The 14,930-nt window shown below is 43.2% G+C and overlaps 1 protein-coding gene across 2 annotated transcripts; it reads right to left on the bottom strand.

Moving 5' to 3' along the window:
• Positions 1–462: 462 nt before the first annotated feature.
• On the bottom strand, positions 463–14,124 carry ZNF821 (zinc finger protein 821; the record flags this gene model as incomplete). 2 transcript variants are annotated; one of them, XM_079723333.1, is made up of 6 exons in its annotated part: positions 463–1,381; positions 2,154–2,320; positions 3,477–3,581; positions 4,274–4,419; positions 6,922–7,047; positions 14,085–14,124. In XM_079723333.1, the coding sequence occupies 6 exons, from the start codon at positions 14,122–14,124 to the stop codon at positions 727–729; spliced, it is 1,239 nt and encodes a 412-aa protein (XP_079579459.1). In that variant the 3' UTR covers positions 463–726. The 2 variants fall into 2 exon arrangements, with proteins under 2 accessions (XP_079579459.1, XP_079579460.1); XM_079723334.1 differs by lacking the exon at positions 6,922–7,047.
• Positions 14,125–14,930: the final 806 nt, after the last annotated feature.

Raw genomic sequence — 14,930 nt, forward strand, 5'->3', positions numbered from 1 at the left:
AACGTATTCCTGAATGCAACTGAGTGCTGTCTCGGGTAGAATTTTTAAAAGTTTGGCAGACTGAATTCTGCTGGGAAAAGTAGCTGGTACCTGGTCTAGATACTTCATCCTCTTTAGCAAATGCCAGTTACGAGGAAAGGCGTCTACTTCCGAGTTTGGAAAAGGTAAGCTGGGTTGAAATAGCTCTTGGGACCACAGGTGATCTTCATTAGTGTTGTGGGCCTGCACCCTCACAAAGTCAGCAGCGGTTCTTCCTTAATGTCATTAACTTGTGAAGGGCCAGATAAGGGATCTCTGCTGGGAGAGCCTTTGTTGAGGAGCACCCTCCCTCGGAAAAAGGCAATGGCTAGACGTCCCTGCCTGAAAACTTCCATCCACGTCTCTCCTAGATTTGCTAGAATGAAATCGAGAGAAAAGCAGGAAAGGGCCAGTAAAGATAAAATTAATTTATTAGCCCTCACAACTCCGTGGGGTGGGCGTGGGCCACACTAGGGCCCCAGAGTCCTATGCGCATGCCCTGCAGCAGTGGGCCGGGGAGTCGAGGTGTCTGGAGTGCCTGCTCCCTCATCCAGAGCTGCCTTGAGCTGGGTCCCTCCTGACCCCATCATCCTGCTCCCATATGCAAGGGGTACACAGGTCCACCTGCAACAAACTCGGGCCTGCCTCCAGCAGCAAGGACAGGACCCTGGGGACGGCTGAGTGGGAAGGCAGGCAGGAGGGTGTGGTTCAGTGCAGAGAGCTGCTGTTCTGCTCTTCAAAGGCCATCTTGCCCAGGAGCTGGCTGTCCAACTCCACCCCACTCACAGGTAGCTGGAAGAAGTTCATTTCGGCTGCTAAGGCTGCCATGGCAGAAGGGTCCTGGCCAAACTGAGCTCGCAACATCATGTCCATTTTCTCCAGCCTCCTCTTGAGCCGCTTGGCCTCCCGCTCCCGGATGAGCCGGGCCTGCCGCTTCTCCGGGGTTTCATTGGCCCGCTTCAGCCTCATGGCCTCCCGATCTCGCTGCAGCCGGCGTGCCCGCTGCTCGTCTGTCTCCTGCATGCGCTGCAGGCGCTTGGCTTCTCGGTCCCTCATGCGCCTTACCTCCCGCTCCTCGGGGGTCTCATTGTCCCGCCGGCTCTTCTTGGCTGTGCGCTCTCGTTCCAGCCGCTGCAGCCGGACTTCCAAAGGCTCGTTCTGTCGACGCAGGGCCCACTTGCGTACACTGGGGGTCTGGGCTTCTAGCAGTTTCCGGTAGGCAGCACAGTTGTTGCACACAAGCAGAATTCCAGCAGGGTACACTGGAGGACTAAAGGCAATGTCCTTCCCCTCAGCACTGGAGGGGCCCTCACTGTGGGCTGGCGGTAGGGATTCCATATTAAGGACTTCAGGAAGTTTCTCACTGGAAAGCAAAAATTTTAGATGGTTAATGCCACGGTCTAACAAGGCTCAGGTATCCAGCCCTGACTTACTCTGTCCTACCAGGCCAGTTGCTCCAAGTTCACCACTAGGGGTCAGTATGAGTGCTTGGGAGACCTCCTCTACCTTTCCATCCTTGCCCTTCTTTGGGCTAGGTTGTCTACCAAGTCTTAAAGCCCACCTGGAGTTTGGGGCTGAGCCAACCGCCATAGCAAGCCACCAGAAATCAGATGAGCCCTTACAATGTGCAGTTCCATTCAAGCCGGACTGATGGTGTTTGTAGGAACTGTGCAGGGCAGTCCTCCTTGAGGTGGAGGCTGCCTTCAGGGGAGGTCCAGTCCACTGGCTCCACCTCCCCCCAGCCGACCCTGTGTTGTACACTAGCAAATGGGACTCAGACACAATTTACACAGTTCCAGTCTTCCTGGGACACAGTGGAGACTCTGTCCTCACATTAGGGTCCTCTCAGCACCCTGTAACTTCTTTCTCCATGCTTTATCATGAATGGTCTTGGTCTTTCCCACATCTCTTTCTAGTTGAAGATATTCTGATCGAGGAAAGAAATGAGAATTCATTTCCCTTTGAGGATGTCTAATGGAATGGACATATTTACTAGCCTCATTACTCATATTTCCAAAGAGTCAAGAGTCAGTTCCCTTTGCATTGCCCGTCTCTAACCTTCACTTTGACTTGGGAAAGCAGAACCCACACCCAGTAATTTGTTCCCAGCACAGAGGGTCAGTTGCCCGGCTAACCTGTTAAACGTGGCATGGCTAGTAAAACGGGCTCCACACACAGCACAGTTAGACCGCTGGTCCTCCGAGTGGATTAAGAGGTGGCGACCCAATGACCCGGGGGAGCTAAGGGCCCGGCCACAGACAGGACACATGTAGCTCTTGGCGCTCACCACTGCTGCAGTGTGCTGTAAAAGAGAGCCTTAATCTGTCAACTCACACCAGCTCCAGGACAATCTGTACCCACTTAGGAACTACTTTCTGGGAAATGTCCCCTTTCCTTAGTCTTAGAACAAGGACTTGCAACTATTCTCCCTATCTAGCACCTGGAAAAGTAAGAGTCTCTTGTGTTAAAGGGCCTTCAGAAGGGCAAGGCCATCCAGACCATCGCTCAGATTTCATTAGTTTGAGTTCTGACTACGTACTGGGACATGGCTGGCCTGGGGGACAATGGGACTCCAGAGCCTGAGAGGAATTCTTGCTCAGGATAATTTCTCACGGCCTGCTTGTCACATGCTGTGTAGGTACAACTGCATTTTTTTTTTTTTTTGCGGTATGCGGGCCTCTCACTGTTGTGGCCTCTCCCATTGAGGAGCACAGGCTCTGGACGCGCAGGCTCAGCGGCCATGGCTCACAGGCCCAGCCGCTCTGCAGCATGTAGGATCTTCCCAGACCGGGGCACGAACCCGTGTCCCCTGCATCGGCAGGCGGACTCTCAACCACTGTGCCACCAGGGAAGCCCACAGGTGCATTTCAAAGGAGAACTGAAGGTCAAGTCTAGAAGCTGGATGGAAAGACTGATATCCAAAAGGTATTTAAATGCACTGCCTTTTCTTCAGTCTTTTAAAATCAGTCTTCTGAAGAAATGCTTCTCCTCATGAACCAATTATCTTTATGGTAAAACTCAGGCTGCCATGTGTACTAATGCCTGTTCAATACAGAGCATAAGGCACATGTTCTGCGACTGGATCAGGAAAAAAAAAAGGAAACAAAAGTTTGTCTAGTTCTGATCCCCTGGTTTACACTATCTTTCTCCAATACTTCAGAAACACCTATGTTAACTCATTTTTTCTTCTTTAAAACAAAGCCCAGTTTCTATTTCACTATTTAAAATATGCCTTAAGTAATTTAGAAAAAAAATGATACTTAATTTTCACAGTGTGTCTGCCTGGGAACCCAGAACATATTCACTCAACATATCCCACTTATTCTCTACAATTTTCTGAGGATTGGAGTGGAGTCTCGGTGGAAGCAACAACCCAAGGTTCTTTCCGGGGTTGGAGGCAAAGGCTACACAAGTTGTTGGCACCCGTGTTCTGGAGCATGCGGCTCCGCAGGCCATACCTGGTACACATGCGCAATCAGCTGCCCCCGACTCCCACAGTCCAGCTGGCAGAGGGGACACTGGCAGAGTCCAAGTAAGGGGTCAGAATTCAAATTCTCCGTGACCTGCAATTTAACAAGTAGGTGATTCATGAACACAGTTTACCAGTCTCTTCCCTGCCCCTGCTTCTTTTAAAAGGGTATCCTGTTAAAAGGAACACAACCTCTTATCATATGTTATTACTAGGTTCCCAGTGTGGGTCGAAGGAAAAAGTGATAGGGGAAAGGGAATTAAATTTGCTCCCATCTTCATTTTCTCCAAGGCTTCCTGCCATGAAGACATAGTATTACTCCAGAGAGAGCTTATCTATTTCTTTTTCCCCTAAGGTAAACTCTGTAGAGAGAAGATCAGCTTTCCCTACTGCCATGCCTCTTGCAGGAATCCTTAGGAAACAGTTTAGTGAAAAGATGGCACCTCACTTAACACTTTGACTGAAATTTGCAAGCATATTCAAGAGTACACCTGAGGAAGTCAACTAATAGTTTTGCAAAGACGGATGTTCTGCTGGGAAGAAGTGGGGAGCTTTAGGAAGAAGAGCTGTGTGGGAGTGAAGTGATATGTGGGTGGAAAAGGAAAGCTGGGTGTGAAGAGAACTGAGTGTCTGAGGTTTGGGTAACTCATGGTGGGAAAGAAGAGAGGCTTCATATGAAGCCCAGGAGACCCTCAGAGGCAAGAGTGTTACATGTGGAAGACAGGCATCTTGGGCAGAGTAGAAGGGTAAGGAGGTTCCCGGACTCAGCAGCCATTTGTCACTTGCCTCATGCTCTACCACACTGTTCCCACCAACAGGCTGTTCTGCATTTTCTAACTCTTTTTCCACTTTGACCACCCCTCCGTCTTCCTCTGATGTATGGGAAGAGACTTCATCTTGTGTGGTCTCCTCTTCATCACCCTCACTGTCACCTGGAACACACAAACTGGTCACTTGTTCTGATTTTTGCGTGAATACATCTTACGCTGCTTTCCACCCTAAAGTTTGCAGCTAAAATGGAAAACATTCTCAGATCTTCCATAATATAGTTTGTATCAGTGCTTATTTGGGTACAAATCACGTTAAGTGGAAGCCAGCTATAATTGTTTATATTGCCATATACACACTAAAGAGAAAATCAAAGGCAAAACTGTATTGGAAAATGGTTATTAGGTCCTGTATATTATCATAAAAATGATAACTTCTTACACAGGGTTCCCAAATATCTCACACGTTCAAATCACACCTCCCATGCACCTCACACCATGCTCATTCCAACACACCACTTCTGACTTACCAATGCTTATCACTGATTTTATTACTTACTTTTCTCCATAACCTCCCCGCACAATTCCTCCATGGTGTCGCATACACTATTCTATTCTGAGATCCACTAATCTGTTCTCCCAACAAACCCCAAGGCATGATTACAGAAACACCAACAAGTTTTTCTTTCCTCTTATCAATAAAGGAGGCAGTAGGAAATTAGGTAAAAATGTCACTTTATAGGGAAAAAGCTGCTCAGTACAGTGGAAACGTTAAGCAACCAACCTCGGGCATTCTGTAGTGGTATTTGACTCACAGTGTCCTTACCCTGCTAGTAACTCAGCATTCTACGTTAAATAAGTCCATTATTTCTGGTGGTTCTATGGATTATCTGATGGATTATTGAATGCATCAAGTGGAGGGAACAGGATATTCTTTACTTTAGGATGAAATATAATTTCTTGTGGCTAAAGTAAGAATTGATTTGTTTTAGTTCAGGGTGCAAGATGTGGCCGTGCAGAGGTCTGCCTGTGGCTAGGGGATCTGCAAGGTTTGTGTGAGCTGATTTTTTTCCTCTATTACTTATAAAATTGGAAAAGAAATGATTCTTAAAAAACACAATAACATAGGGAGTTCTTTCTGAAAGGAAAAAAAAGTGCTAGTACTTTGAAGATCACAAGAGGAAGCCAAACCTAGGGAAGCTGTCAGACTCCAGTCCCATCCTAACACCACCTAGATCCTAGACTCCTGGGCCTGACTGTCAGCAAGAGAAATACAGGATAGAGTTTCACCAGGCTCTCAGCATCAGCAGTGAGACTCAGCTTTCCTAGCTAACAGCGTGCTTCTTATCTTCTCTGTACTATCCCTTACATAATTTCTAAATCTACCAAGAACTGGGCAAAACTGGTTACATTCCCTTTCTTCAAAAGAAAATCTAACCAAATCATCTGCTAGTAGATACATGTGTCTCTGTTAGATACTTCACTTGGTTGGTGGACTGGATTTGGGCCCTGGAAAGATCTACAGTATGCCTTATTCCTTGGTCCAAAGCTTTAGTGTGAATCCATCTCAGTAATAAGGGTTGGCACAGATTAAATCATACTATATTTTCTCATGAGCTTATTTGGAATACTTGTAGTCTAAGACAACACTGTATCAAACACTTTTTGTAATTCATCAAAAATCCAAATATATCTCTCTACTAGAAAGATTAAAAAAAGAATAAGTATGCCATGCAGAGGGATGATGCAACTTTTCCAGAATGGAAACCTATCAGACTTCTATAGATATTGCCATTCCTACCTATTACTCAAACTGGTGGCTCCCACAGATTTTCTAGAAATATTTGGTTCACTTTTCTGTACCTCACCAATTACTTGCTAAATTATTATTTTTATTGCTAGAGTATTAGTTTAAATAGAAAATGTAGTTCCTGGAAGGTACAGAACTCTCTCCCTCTTCTTTCTTTTCCAACCCCGAACGTGGAGAAAAATCAGAAATGTCATATGAATTGACACTAATAATAACCAATATCAGATGGATCAGATGTGGAAATCATCCTAGGAAATAACACATCTCAAAGTGTATTTGTTCAAGCAAGTCACAGAACAGACAATCCATGAGGCTCAACCAGTTACCAGCCACTGTCTTTTCAATCTCTTAACCAAAGGGATCTACTCAGGACTTGGTGTGGGAAGACCTCGACATTAGCATTTTACATGCTGCATAATCTCACTGGTAAGCAAGTCCTCTTATAAAACATTAAAACTGGGTCCTCAAGCAAAACTTTCATTAATACCACTCTTACATTTTATTAATTATGAATAAACAGATCCTAGGAGACAGGGATTTTTTTCTTTTCATTTGACCTAGCCCAGGGGCTGCTTGAGCACTCATTATTCCTATGCCCCTGTCTGTCACAGTCATCACAAATCTATCTGTGTATGGCACTATGCCAAGTACTGCAGTCCTTGAGTTAAAAAAACCTGTTCTCTCTCTGGACAAGCATATGCCCATACACCTTAGAACACCTTTGGGAACACTGAGGATCCACAAATCTCCTTCTTCATGTCTTCCTCCCAACCCCCATGCATAATCCCCAGAGCACACACACTCTGATAATGCTTCTCCCATTGCCCTGAGTCATTACCAGAAGGTGCAGAACTCACTGCTACTGGAGTCCTGATCTCTTAGTTGTTGGATAGCTTGTCGCTGACTGCCAAGGTCTCCAGGAAAATCAGTTTTCATCATCGCCTGGCGGGCTTGCTCTTCTAGCCCAGCAAATACTTGATCCCCTGGTGGTCACAAGGAAAAATAGTCAGGCCACCAGCTGGGCAGTACATCCCCAGGCAAGCTGGTTGGAAAGTCAGACCATTCAAAGGTAGGAGACAGGCAGGTACCCTGTGGTGGGGTCATTCATCTCCAAGTCAGCTTGTTGCCTCCAGTGGTTTCCGGGCACAGCTACTCTTCTTGGGAAACAAGCCAGATGCTCTAGAAAGCATCATTTGCTTCTCTTAAATCCTCCTAATATTGACTCCTTTTAAAGGTGATCAATTGCTACTTTACCAATTTAATATCAAAATCTCAATTCTATTTATAACCTTCCATCAGGACTGGGGAGACAGAGGCAAGCGGCAAAGTGATGGAATGAAGATGGGGCAAAAAATCTGGGCACAATCTCTGAATCTCAGTGTATTAGCAATATGGTCCTGATTCTGTCTGCCTCTGATTATAAACAAGTGCTTCAAATAATCCATCTGAAACAGTATCTATGACCCCATCTTTCATCCATTCTCCTTACAAGACATACTCTAGAAGTTCTTCCTTTACTCTCTCACATCTATTAGAATTAGCCACGAGCAAATCAAAAATAATGGATTAAAAGGAAAACAGATAATATGTGAACTCATTTCTGCTGAGGAACAAACTTCCTGAAACATGCCAACCAATTTGCAACAGGTAATATTTCATCTAGTCTCCTTGGTTTAGTGTGGTCTTTTTTTTTTCTTCTTTGTATGCAGTATCCAAAAGCCCCAAACCCATCCTGATTATGCATTTACTGTGAGGAACTCTGCCTGGGATCTGTGTGGTTATTGAAGAGTTAACATTTAAGTGCTCTTTTATTTCCAAGAGGCCAGGCATAAGGAGAAAAGAGAATTGGGTTTCTCGAGGTTTCCATTATCTCAGTCAGAGTGGAAACTACAGTCCCCATTCTCCAGCCACCAAGAGAGAATAATAAAAAGCCCTAGTGAAATGTCTGACAATAGACCAGGCGCTTTCTTAATGAAGAGAGAGAGGAAATTAAACAGGCTCAGATTCCGAGGCTGATACAATGATGTAGGAGGAATGAACTGGTCGGTTGACCTGTACAACTAGTCCTTGGGCAATGAAAGAACTGATGTGAAGTAGGCTTCATGTGATTCATTTAGGTATTTGTTCAGCAAATATTCATTGAACATCTACTATATGCTAAGTGCCAAATGCTAATAATAGTGATTATTTGGCACTTCTTGTTCCAGGCTCTACGTTAAGTGCATTATAGTTGCTACCTCACCTTGATTCTCTGCAAAACTCTTATGTGGTAGGTATTACTATCCATATTTTACTTAGGAGAAAACTAAGGTCTATGGTGGAACTAAGTATTCAGACCCCGGTCTGTCCAACCCTTAATTACCGTATTTTTCAGTTGCTTTCTAGCAGAGTTGTAAACAGAATTTTAAGAGGTTCATTAGAGCAATTTTACTGAAAACAAACGCTTGTCTCTGTGTGACAAGAATAGCTCTGATCCTAGTGTTAGTGTTACCTTCCTACCATCAGAAACTGATATATACAACTCAAATACCAAAATAATGTTCTCAAGGCCAGGACTGACGGAAGGAACCATCATTTTTATGCTTCTGATTCCATGTGATGAGTTACCATGCCTGGGTTAGAATATTATGGCTGGGGGGGGCAAACATAATTTTAAGTGTTAAACTTTACATCAGAAATTATTTAAAAGCCTGAAAAAAAATATTATGGCTATTCTGACTGACACTATGAGTGGGAATAGAGGTGCTAAGATTCCAAGTGTACTTCTAGCCACACAGCCCTCAAGTAAATGAAAAATAACCTGCTTTAAGTCCACTTTCATAATATTCAGGATGACACACTGGATATAAATTACCGCTAGGGAGAGCAAAAAATGAGTTCTGTGTTATAGCGCCTCCTCTTCCCTCTTTGCAGGAGTAAAATATTTAATTTCTCCACGTTGGTTCCTCTGTAACCACAGACCATGGCTAACTGGAATAGTTACTGAATTCTTCTGGGTAAATGCATGTTTTTGGACCTGGTGGCCGTGGGCAGATATGACACTAAGGAACAAGTTATGTACCAGCATATAATTATCAATGGCAGACCATTCTCATCAATGACATCTCTAAAGAAACCCATCCAGAAACCAGCTAGGTTTATAACATACTAAGAATCTACACTTCCCCCCCCTTTCTTATTTTTTTTTTAATTAATTTATTTTATTTTTGGCTGTGTTGGGTCTTCGTTGCTGTGCGCGGGCTTTCTCTAGTTGTGGCTAGCGGGGGCTACTCTTTGTTGCGGTGCACGTGCTTCTCATTGCGGTGGCTTCTCTTGTTGCGGAGCATGGGCTCTAGGTGCACGGGCTTCAGTAGTTGTGGCTCACGGGTTCTACAGCGCAGGCTCAGTAGTTGTGGCACTTGGGCTTCAGTAGTTGTGGTGCACGGGCTTAATTTGCTCCGGGGCAGGTGGGATCTTCCCAGACCAGGGATCAAACCCGTGTCCCCTGCACTGGCAGGTGGATTCTTAACCACTGTGCCACCAGGTAAGTCCCCCCCCCTTTCTTAATGGGGAATCACCACTGTATTAGAGGACATCTATAAGGATATGTAATTTTCAAGATCAGCTAGTAATTCAGTCTAGTCTCTATCAAACTTGAGCTAAAAATTTATTCCTATTGAAGTTGTCTAAATATTTCAACCTTCACAGAACAGAGAAGAGTCTGTTCAATACAGCTGCCCTATCTAGGACTTTTGGGAGCATTCTCACCTAGGATAGTTGGGCTATTCCTTTTTTGGCAGTTTGGAAAGAAAAGCTATGCTCCTCTATTTTTTTCCATTCCTGACTTGGGAAAAAGGCTAAGGTAAACTTTACTCTTTAGGGCTATTCTTATTTAAATACCAACATAAAGCAAAATATATAAAAACCATAAAGAGGGATTCTGGCAGACCTCACAGAAAAAGATATGTGAATGATCTCCCAGTAGTCATTATTTACCTAATCCCTAAATCTGACTGTCCAGAATTATCCTTTCATAAGAAGGTAGTGATAATTGCTTAAAGTATGTCATATTAACTCAAGTATAATGTGATCCATACAGATACTAGTGATTAAGAAGTGTTATACAGTTGCCTGCTTTTACAATGTAGCATTATTATTTCCTTCTATCTTGAGACTGTTGGAGTAGGTTAAAAAAAATCCTCTGGCTTCTAGATATTAATGTAGGGCAACCATCTTCTTTAACATGGTATTTATTTGTCTATTAATAGTTGAGAAAAAGTCATCTAAGTTCAACAGTAAAAAGCAAGGTACTACCTCTCCTTTTTGTGGTATGAAATCAAGATACTGTTGGTCTGATTTGGCTAAGGTTTTTTAGACCAGATAAGAACAAAGCCATGCAAACAAGCCTGTAGAACAGATGAGAAGCCTGAGATGAAAGTTACTGGAAGACAAAGATTTTACAATTCTCTTTCTTGAGTCTTTGGTGCAGTTAAATAAATGCAATGTCTGGCTGACTTAAATTAAGTGAAGCAGCTGAGACATATTCTAAGAGAGCAGATGTCAAATTCAGAATAAAATGAGTTAGTACTGGGAGTGGGGCACTTAGTATTCCTTTCCTAGCTGACAGTCTCCGTAATCCGAGGTGCTATCACATATTGGGAACAGAACCATTTACCTCACAAGGATGCTGACAATGAATGAAGACAAAACAAACTGCACTTTTTAGAAGAGAAAAGACTTTGAAGGCTTCTTTTTCCTTCTTCTCTGTAAAAGCTGAAAACTTTAATTGAAGTTGAAAGTTTTTAGTCTCATATATAATCTGAAAACAAAAGTCTCTTAAGAAATGGAAGTTTTCCTTTACTTAGTGGTTTGCTTGGTACAAAAGCACCAAATGAAAGTGTGCAAATGATTGTATTTTCAACCTCTCTAGAAACAGTTTACAGAAATTTGTATTCAGAGGGGGTGAGATGAGGAAGGAGGGAAGGAAGAGGTCTACAGAGATTTCAACCCATATGCAGTTCCTCTGTGACTAACAACAATTCTGGACTTTTATTCCAAAAGCTCTGCATCAAGTCTATTAAGGAACTGGGCAAAACACAGGAGCCTGCCTGGACGTTTCTGGGTAAAGGAGAGATCATGATGGTAATTTAGATACAGAGACAATCCTGAGGAAAGCCAAGTATATGCCAGAGCGGCCTGCCCATTGACTTCTAAAGTGGATCAGACAGATGCTGCCAGGGAACAGCAATGGGATTCTTAATATATTCTTTTAGGAGGGCTTCTTAATATATTCTTTTAGGAGCTGCCTGCTACACAATCCTCTTGTTCCCAGAAGGCAGATCTAATGGAGCTCAGCCATTACTCTGCTCAAATGCCATTGGCTTTGACATTTAAGCAAAGCTTCTGCAGACCTTCCTGCCTCCCAGACCTTGAATTCATTCTGTTTACTTTAAATAGATGAGCAGCATTAAATTCAATACATTTGATTGGTTCTATTTCACTGCAAGGGGTTAGGAGACGCACCTGGTCAGAAGACTGAAATTACCTATTTCTACTTGGCATTATTGTGGGCAATGAGAAGATGACCTTCCAAAACTGTAGGACCAGCTTCAGTCCCCAAATAGTAAATAAGTAGAAGGTCCTCAGAGACCAGCAAATCTCAGTGTCTTTCTTCTTTCTTAGTCCATCATGTGATATGCCTTCACAATTCCCTGCCCAAATGCATCACTGAAAACAGCCCCTCCCTGTGGGTCCACTTTTTAGTTGCACCCGAACATTTCCATTCACAGCCCTCTTAATGGTCATCACTGCAAAGTCCCACCCGCTCCACCACACTACTACAAGCTTCACTAGCTCAACTCTAGAAACTGCATTTCTGCAGCTGTGGATACGATATTCCCTCCTTCTCTGTGGTCTGTTTGTCCATCTGTTTTCCAACTCCAGTACCAGCTCATCTTGGCTTTGACTGATTACGGTGGGAGGAGATGCAGCTATGGACTTATGCTATGTGGGCGCAGGCATTGGCCACACAAGCATTTACTGGCTTCCCTGTACTTGATCATACTATCATCCCCACCAGCTACTTTCCTCAAAGTCTCTTTGGACAGGTGGCTTTTAGAGGTAAATGCCCAACTCCAGTGATTGCCTTATTTGTAAACCCATCACTCTACTAAGAGTTCCTTTCCTGCCCTGCCTTCTTGGGGTCACATCTGTGTCTTTTCTCAATATCCACCTTCCACCAGAGAGGAGAAGACAAACCTTCTGAACCTCTGTGTTGTATTACCTATGGTAGAGATACTTCATTTTATCTCTCTTGAAAATCCTCACATTCAGGCCCACTAAATTTCACTGTTTTAGCACCAGTTTCTAAATCCTGAACCACTCGCCTTTATATTAGGCAGCCTTCCATATCCACCTACTCCAGAATACACTCCTAGAAGTATCCAACTTGTGCTGTCTTATAAAACTTTTCTTGAAGAATTGTATATGAAAGTTTGCTACCCTAATCTCATTTAATCCATAAAATGCTGAAGTCCTCTTAATTCCTCTGAACCTACTGTTTTCTCTCCTACTTTTGAAATTTCCCAATAAAATAAAATAAGGTACATACTGTCTGGCATACAGTATGTTTTTAATAAATTTTAGTCCTCTTATCTTAACTCCATGACTGATCTATCCTCTCAAATGTAGGTTTTTTTCCTTAAAAAAAACAAAAAACTTTCATATGTTATACCACTGAATTCCCTTCAAATGTTGCTGTACTTTAGTCAGTCCTCCATAAGAACATGGAGCTATTTGTCTCTTTTTTACATTTGAATGAGGATGCTTATCTCCCCAGATCACAGGAAACTGGTTAATTGTCTCAAATCTACATAGATATATTAGTGTTAATTTAATAAGGCACTTTTGAAAACCCACTATGAGCAGTGCTAGAAGTAGAGAGATAGCAGGAATTATATATGGGACATAGTGTCTGCCTTCCAGAAGTTTACAATCCAATTACTAAAATAAAACATATATATGAACCTGCTGAGAAATAATGCAAGGCAATAGTGCATAGCTGGCTCTTGTTACCAGTCTCTTCTTCATGTGATCCATCCCACACACTATTTTGTAGTCCCAAAACACTGTATTCTGAATGTCACTCCATTCTCCCTGCTTAAAAACCTTCAGTAGCTCCTTGCAGTCAGGATGAAGCGTGAACTTGGCCTGGCCTTCAGGCCTCTACAATGCAGAGTTAAACATCTCCAACGTCATGTTCTATGGCTTCTGGACAAATGCAACTTCTGCTTCATACAGAGTCTCCTTGTCCCCTGAACATACCACGTGCATTCCCTCTTTGTTTCTTTGCTTTCCCCTACCTGATTTTACCTCTCCTTTCCTCTTTCTTTAAAGAATCCACTTTCTACCTTCCAAGGTCCAGTTCAAGTTCATAGTCTAAGGCCTCTTCCATCAAGCATTCCCTGGCTATCTCAGTCCATGGAGCTCTCTCCCTCCTCTTTTTTTTTTTTTTTGGCCTCAGGGCACATGGGATTTTAGTTCCCCACCTATGGATCAAACCCATGGCTCAAATCCGTGGCCCCTGCAGTGGAAATACAGTCTTACCCGCTGGACCGCAAGGGAAGTCCCTTTCCCTCCTCTTAATTTCTGTAGTACACACAGTCTGCAGCATCCCTATCTGGCACTTAGCATATATTATCTTGCTATATGCTCATCTATCTATATATCTGTGGCTACGTTATAGTCTTATACATTTTTATATTGTTTTACGGCCTTGGCATCTAGCACAAGGCTTTGCACAGAGTAGGAATCCTATAAATGTTTGTTAATGTGAATACTAAAGATGAATCAAGAGCACCTATTCCTAAGACAGGTTTCTAAGACCTCCTCCAGCATAGAAACACTTTAAATCCATCATGTTCGACACCTTTAACCCTTTTTTCTTCACAAATTAGTGTGAGTCGATCACCTAAATTCAGATTACTCTTCCTTTCCAACCCTCAGCGTTCTCAGGTTCCAGAATAAAAAGCCCAGTACTCACAGTGAACTTTATTTGGATTTGTCTGTTTCCGACGGGACATGTTTCCCTGATCCAAGAGCTCTGGCTTTTCCCAGTTTCACGACTGGATGTTACTACCTCCTTGCAAGGTGCTGACCTACAAAAAAAAGGATAATGTTAGCACATGTCATTTTGCTCATAAATTATTCACAATTAAAAGATGAGAGACTTTTTAAAATAGTTTTTGAGCATATATAAAATTCACCAGTTATAAATCATTGAACTTCTTAAAGAAAGAAAGAAAGAAATCTCTAGCACAACTTTAAGGTCCCAAGAAGTTTCAGAGAGAATTCCAAAGGATTTAGAGAATTCCACTCTAAATCCAACTCTGGAATCCACAATACTGTTAAGTGATCATGATCAAGCTCAGAGGGTAGAGAAGGAAGCAAAAAAACTCAGGCAACCAGAGTTAGAAGCACCATGGGCTCAAAGAGATAACCCTCATGAATTGTAAAAGGAAGCAAAGGAAGCTAAAGAGGGTGGCAGCTCATATGTCACATGCCCTCTGGAAGTCAAGCCCTGAAATCTGCACCAGTGAGAGCCTCCAGATGTTTTTTTCAAGAAGTTATCTCTCCTGGAGGTGACGAAGGCACCACATCCCTGTGAGACAGGAAATATCTCAAAACTCCTGGGCATCTGTAAATGAAACATGGGAAATAGAGCCTCTACCTAGGGATGCAGGCACAGTGCTAGGGACTGTGGATGACAGGGCACTAAAGCAAATCAGACTTCGTGTTGAAGATGGGCTTTTACCAGAAGAGCCAGGTGCCATACACATTGCTGGGTACTAATTCAATACCTCAATGTGGAACATCAACCTGGCCCTGC

Source organism: Hyperoodon ampullatus (assembly GCF_949752795.1).
Source record: "Hyperoodon ampullatus genome assembly, chromosome: 18".
In the NCBI taxonomy this organism is placed as follows: Eukaryota; Metazoa; Chordata; class Mammalia; order Artiodactyla; family Ziphiidae; genus Hyperoodon; species Hyperoodon ampullatus.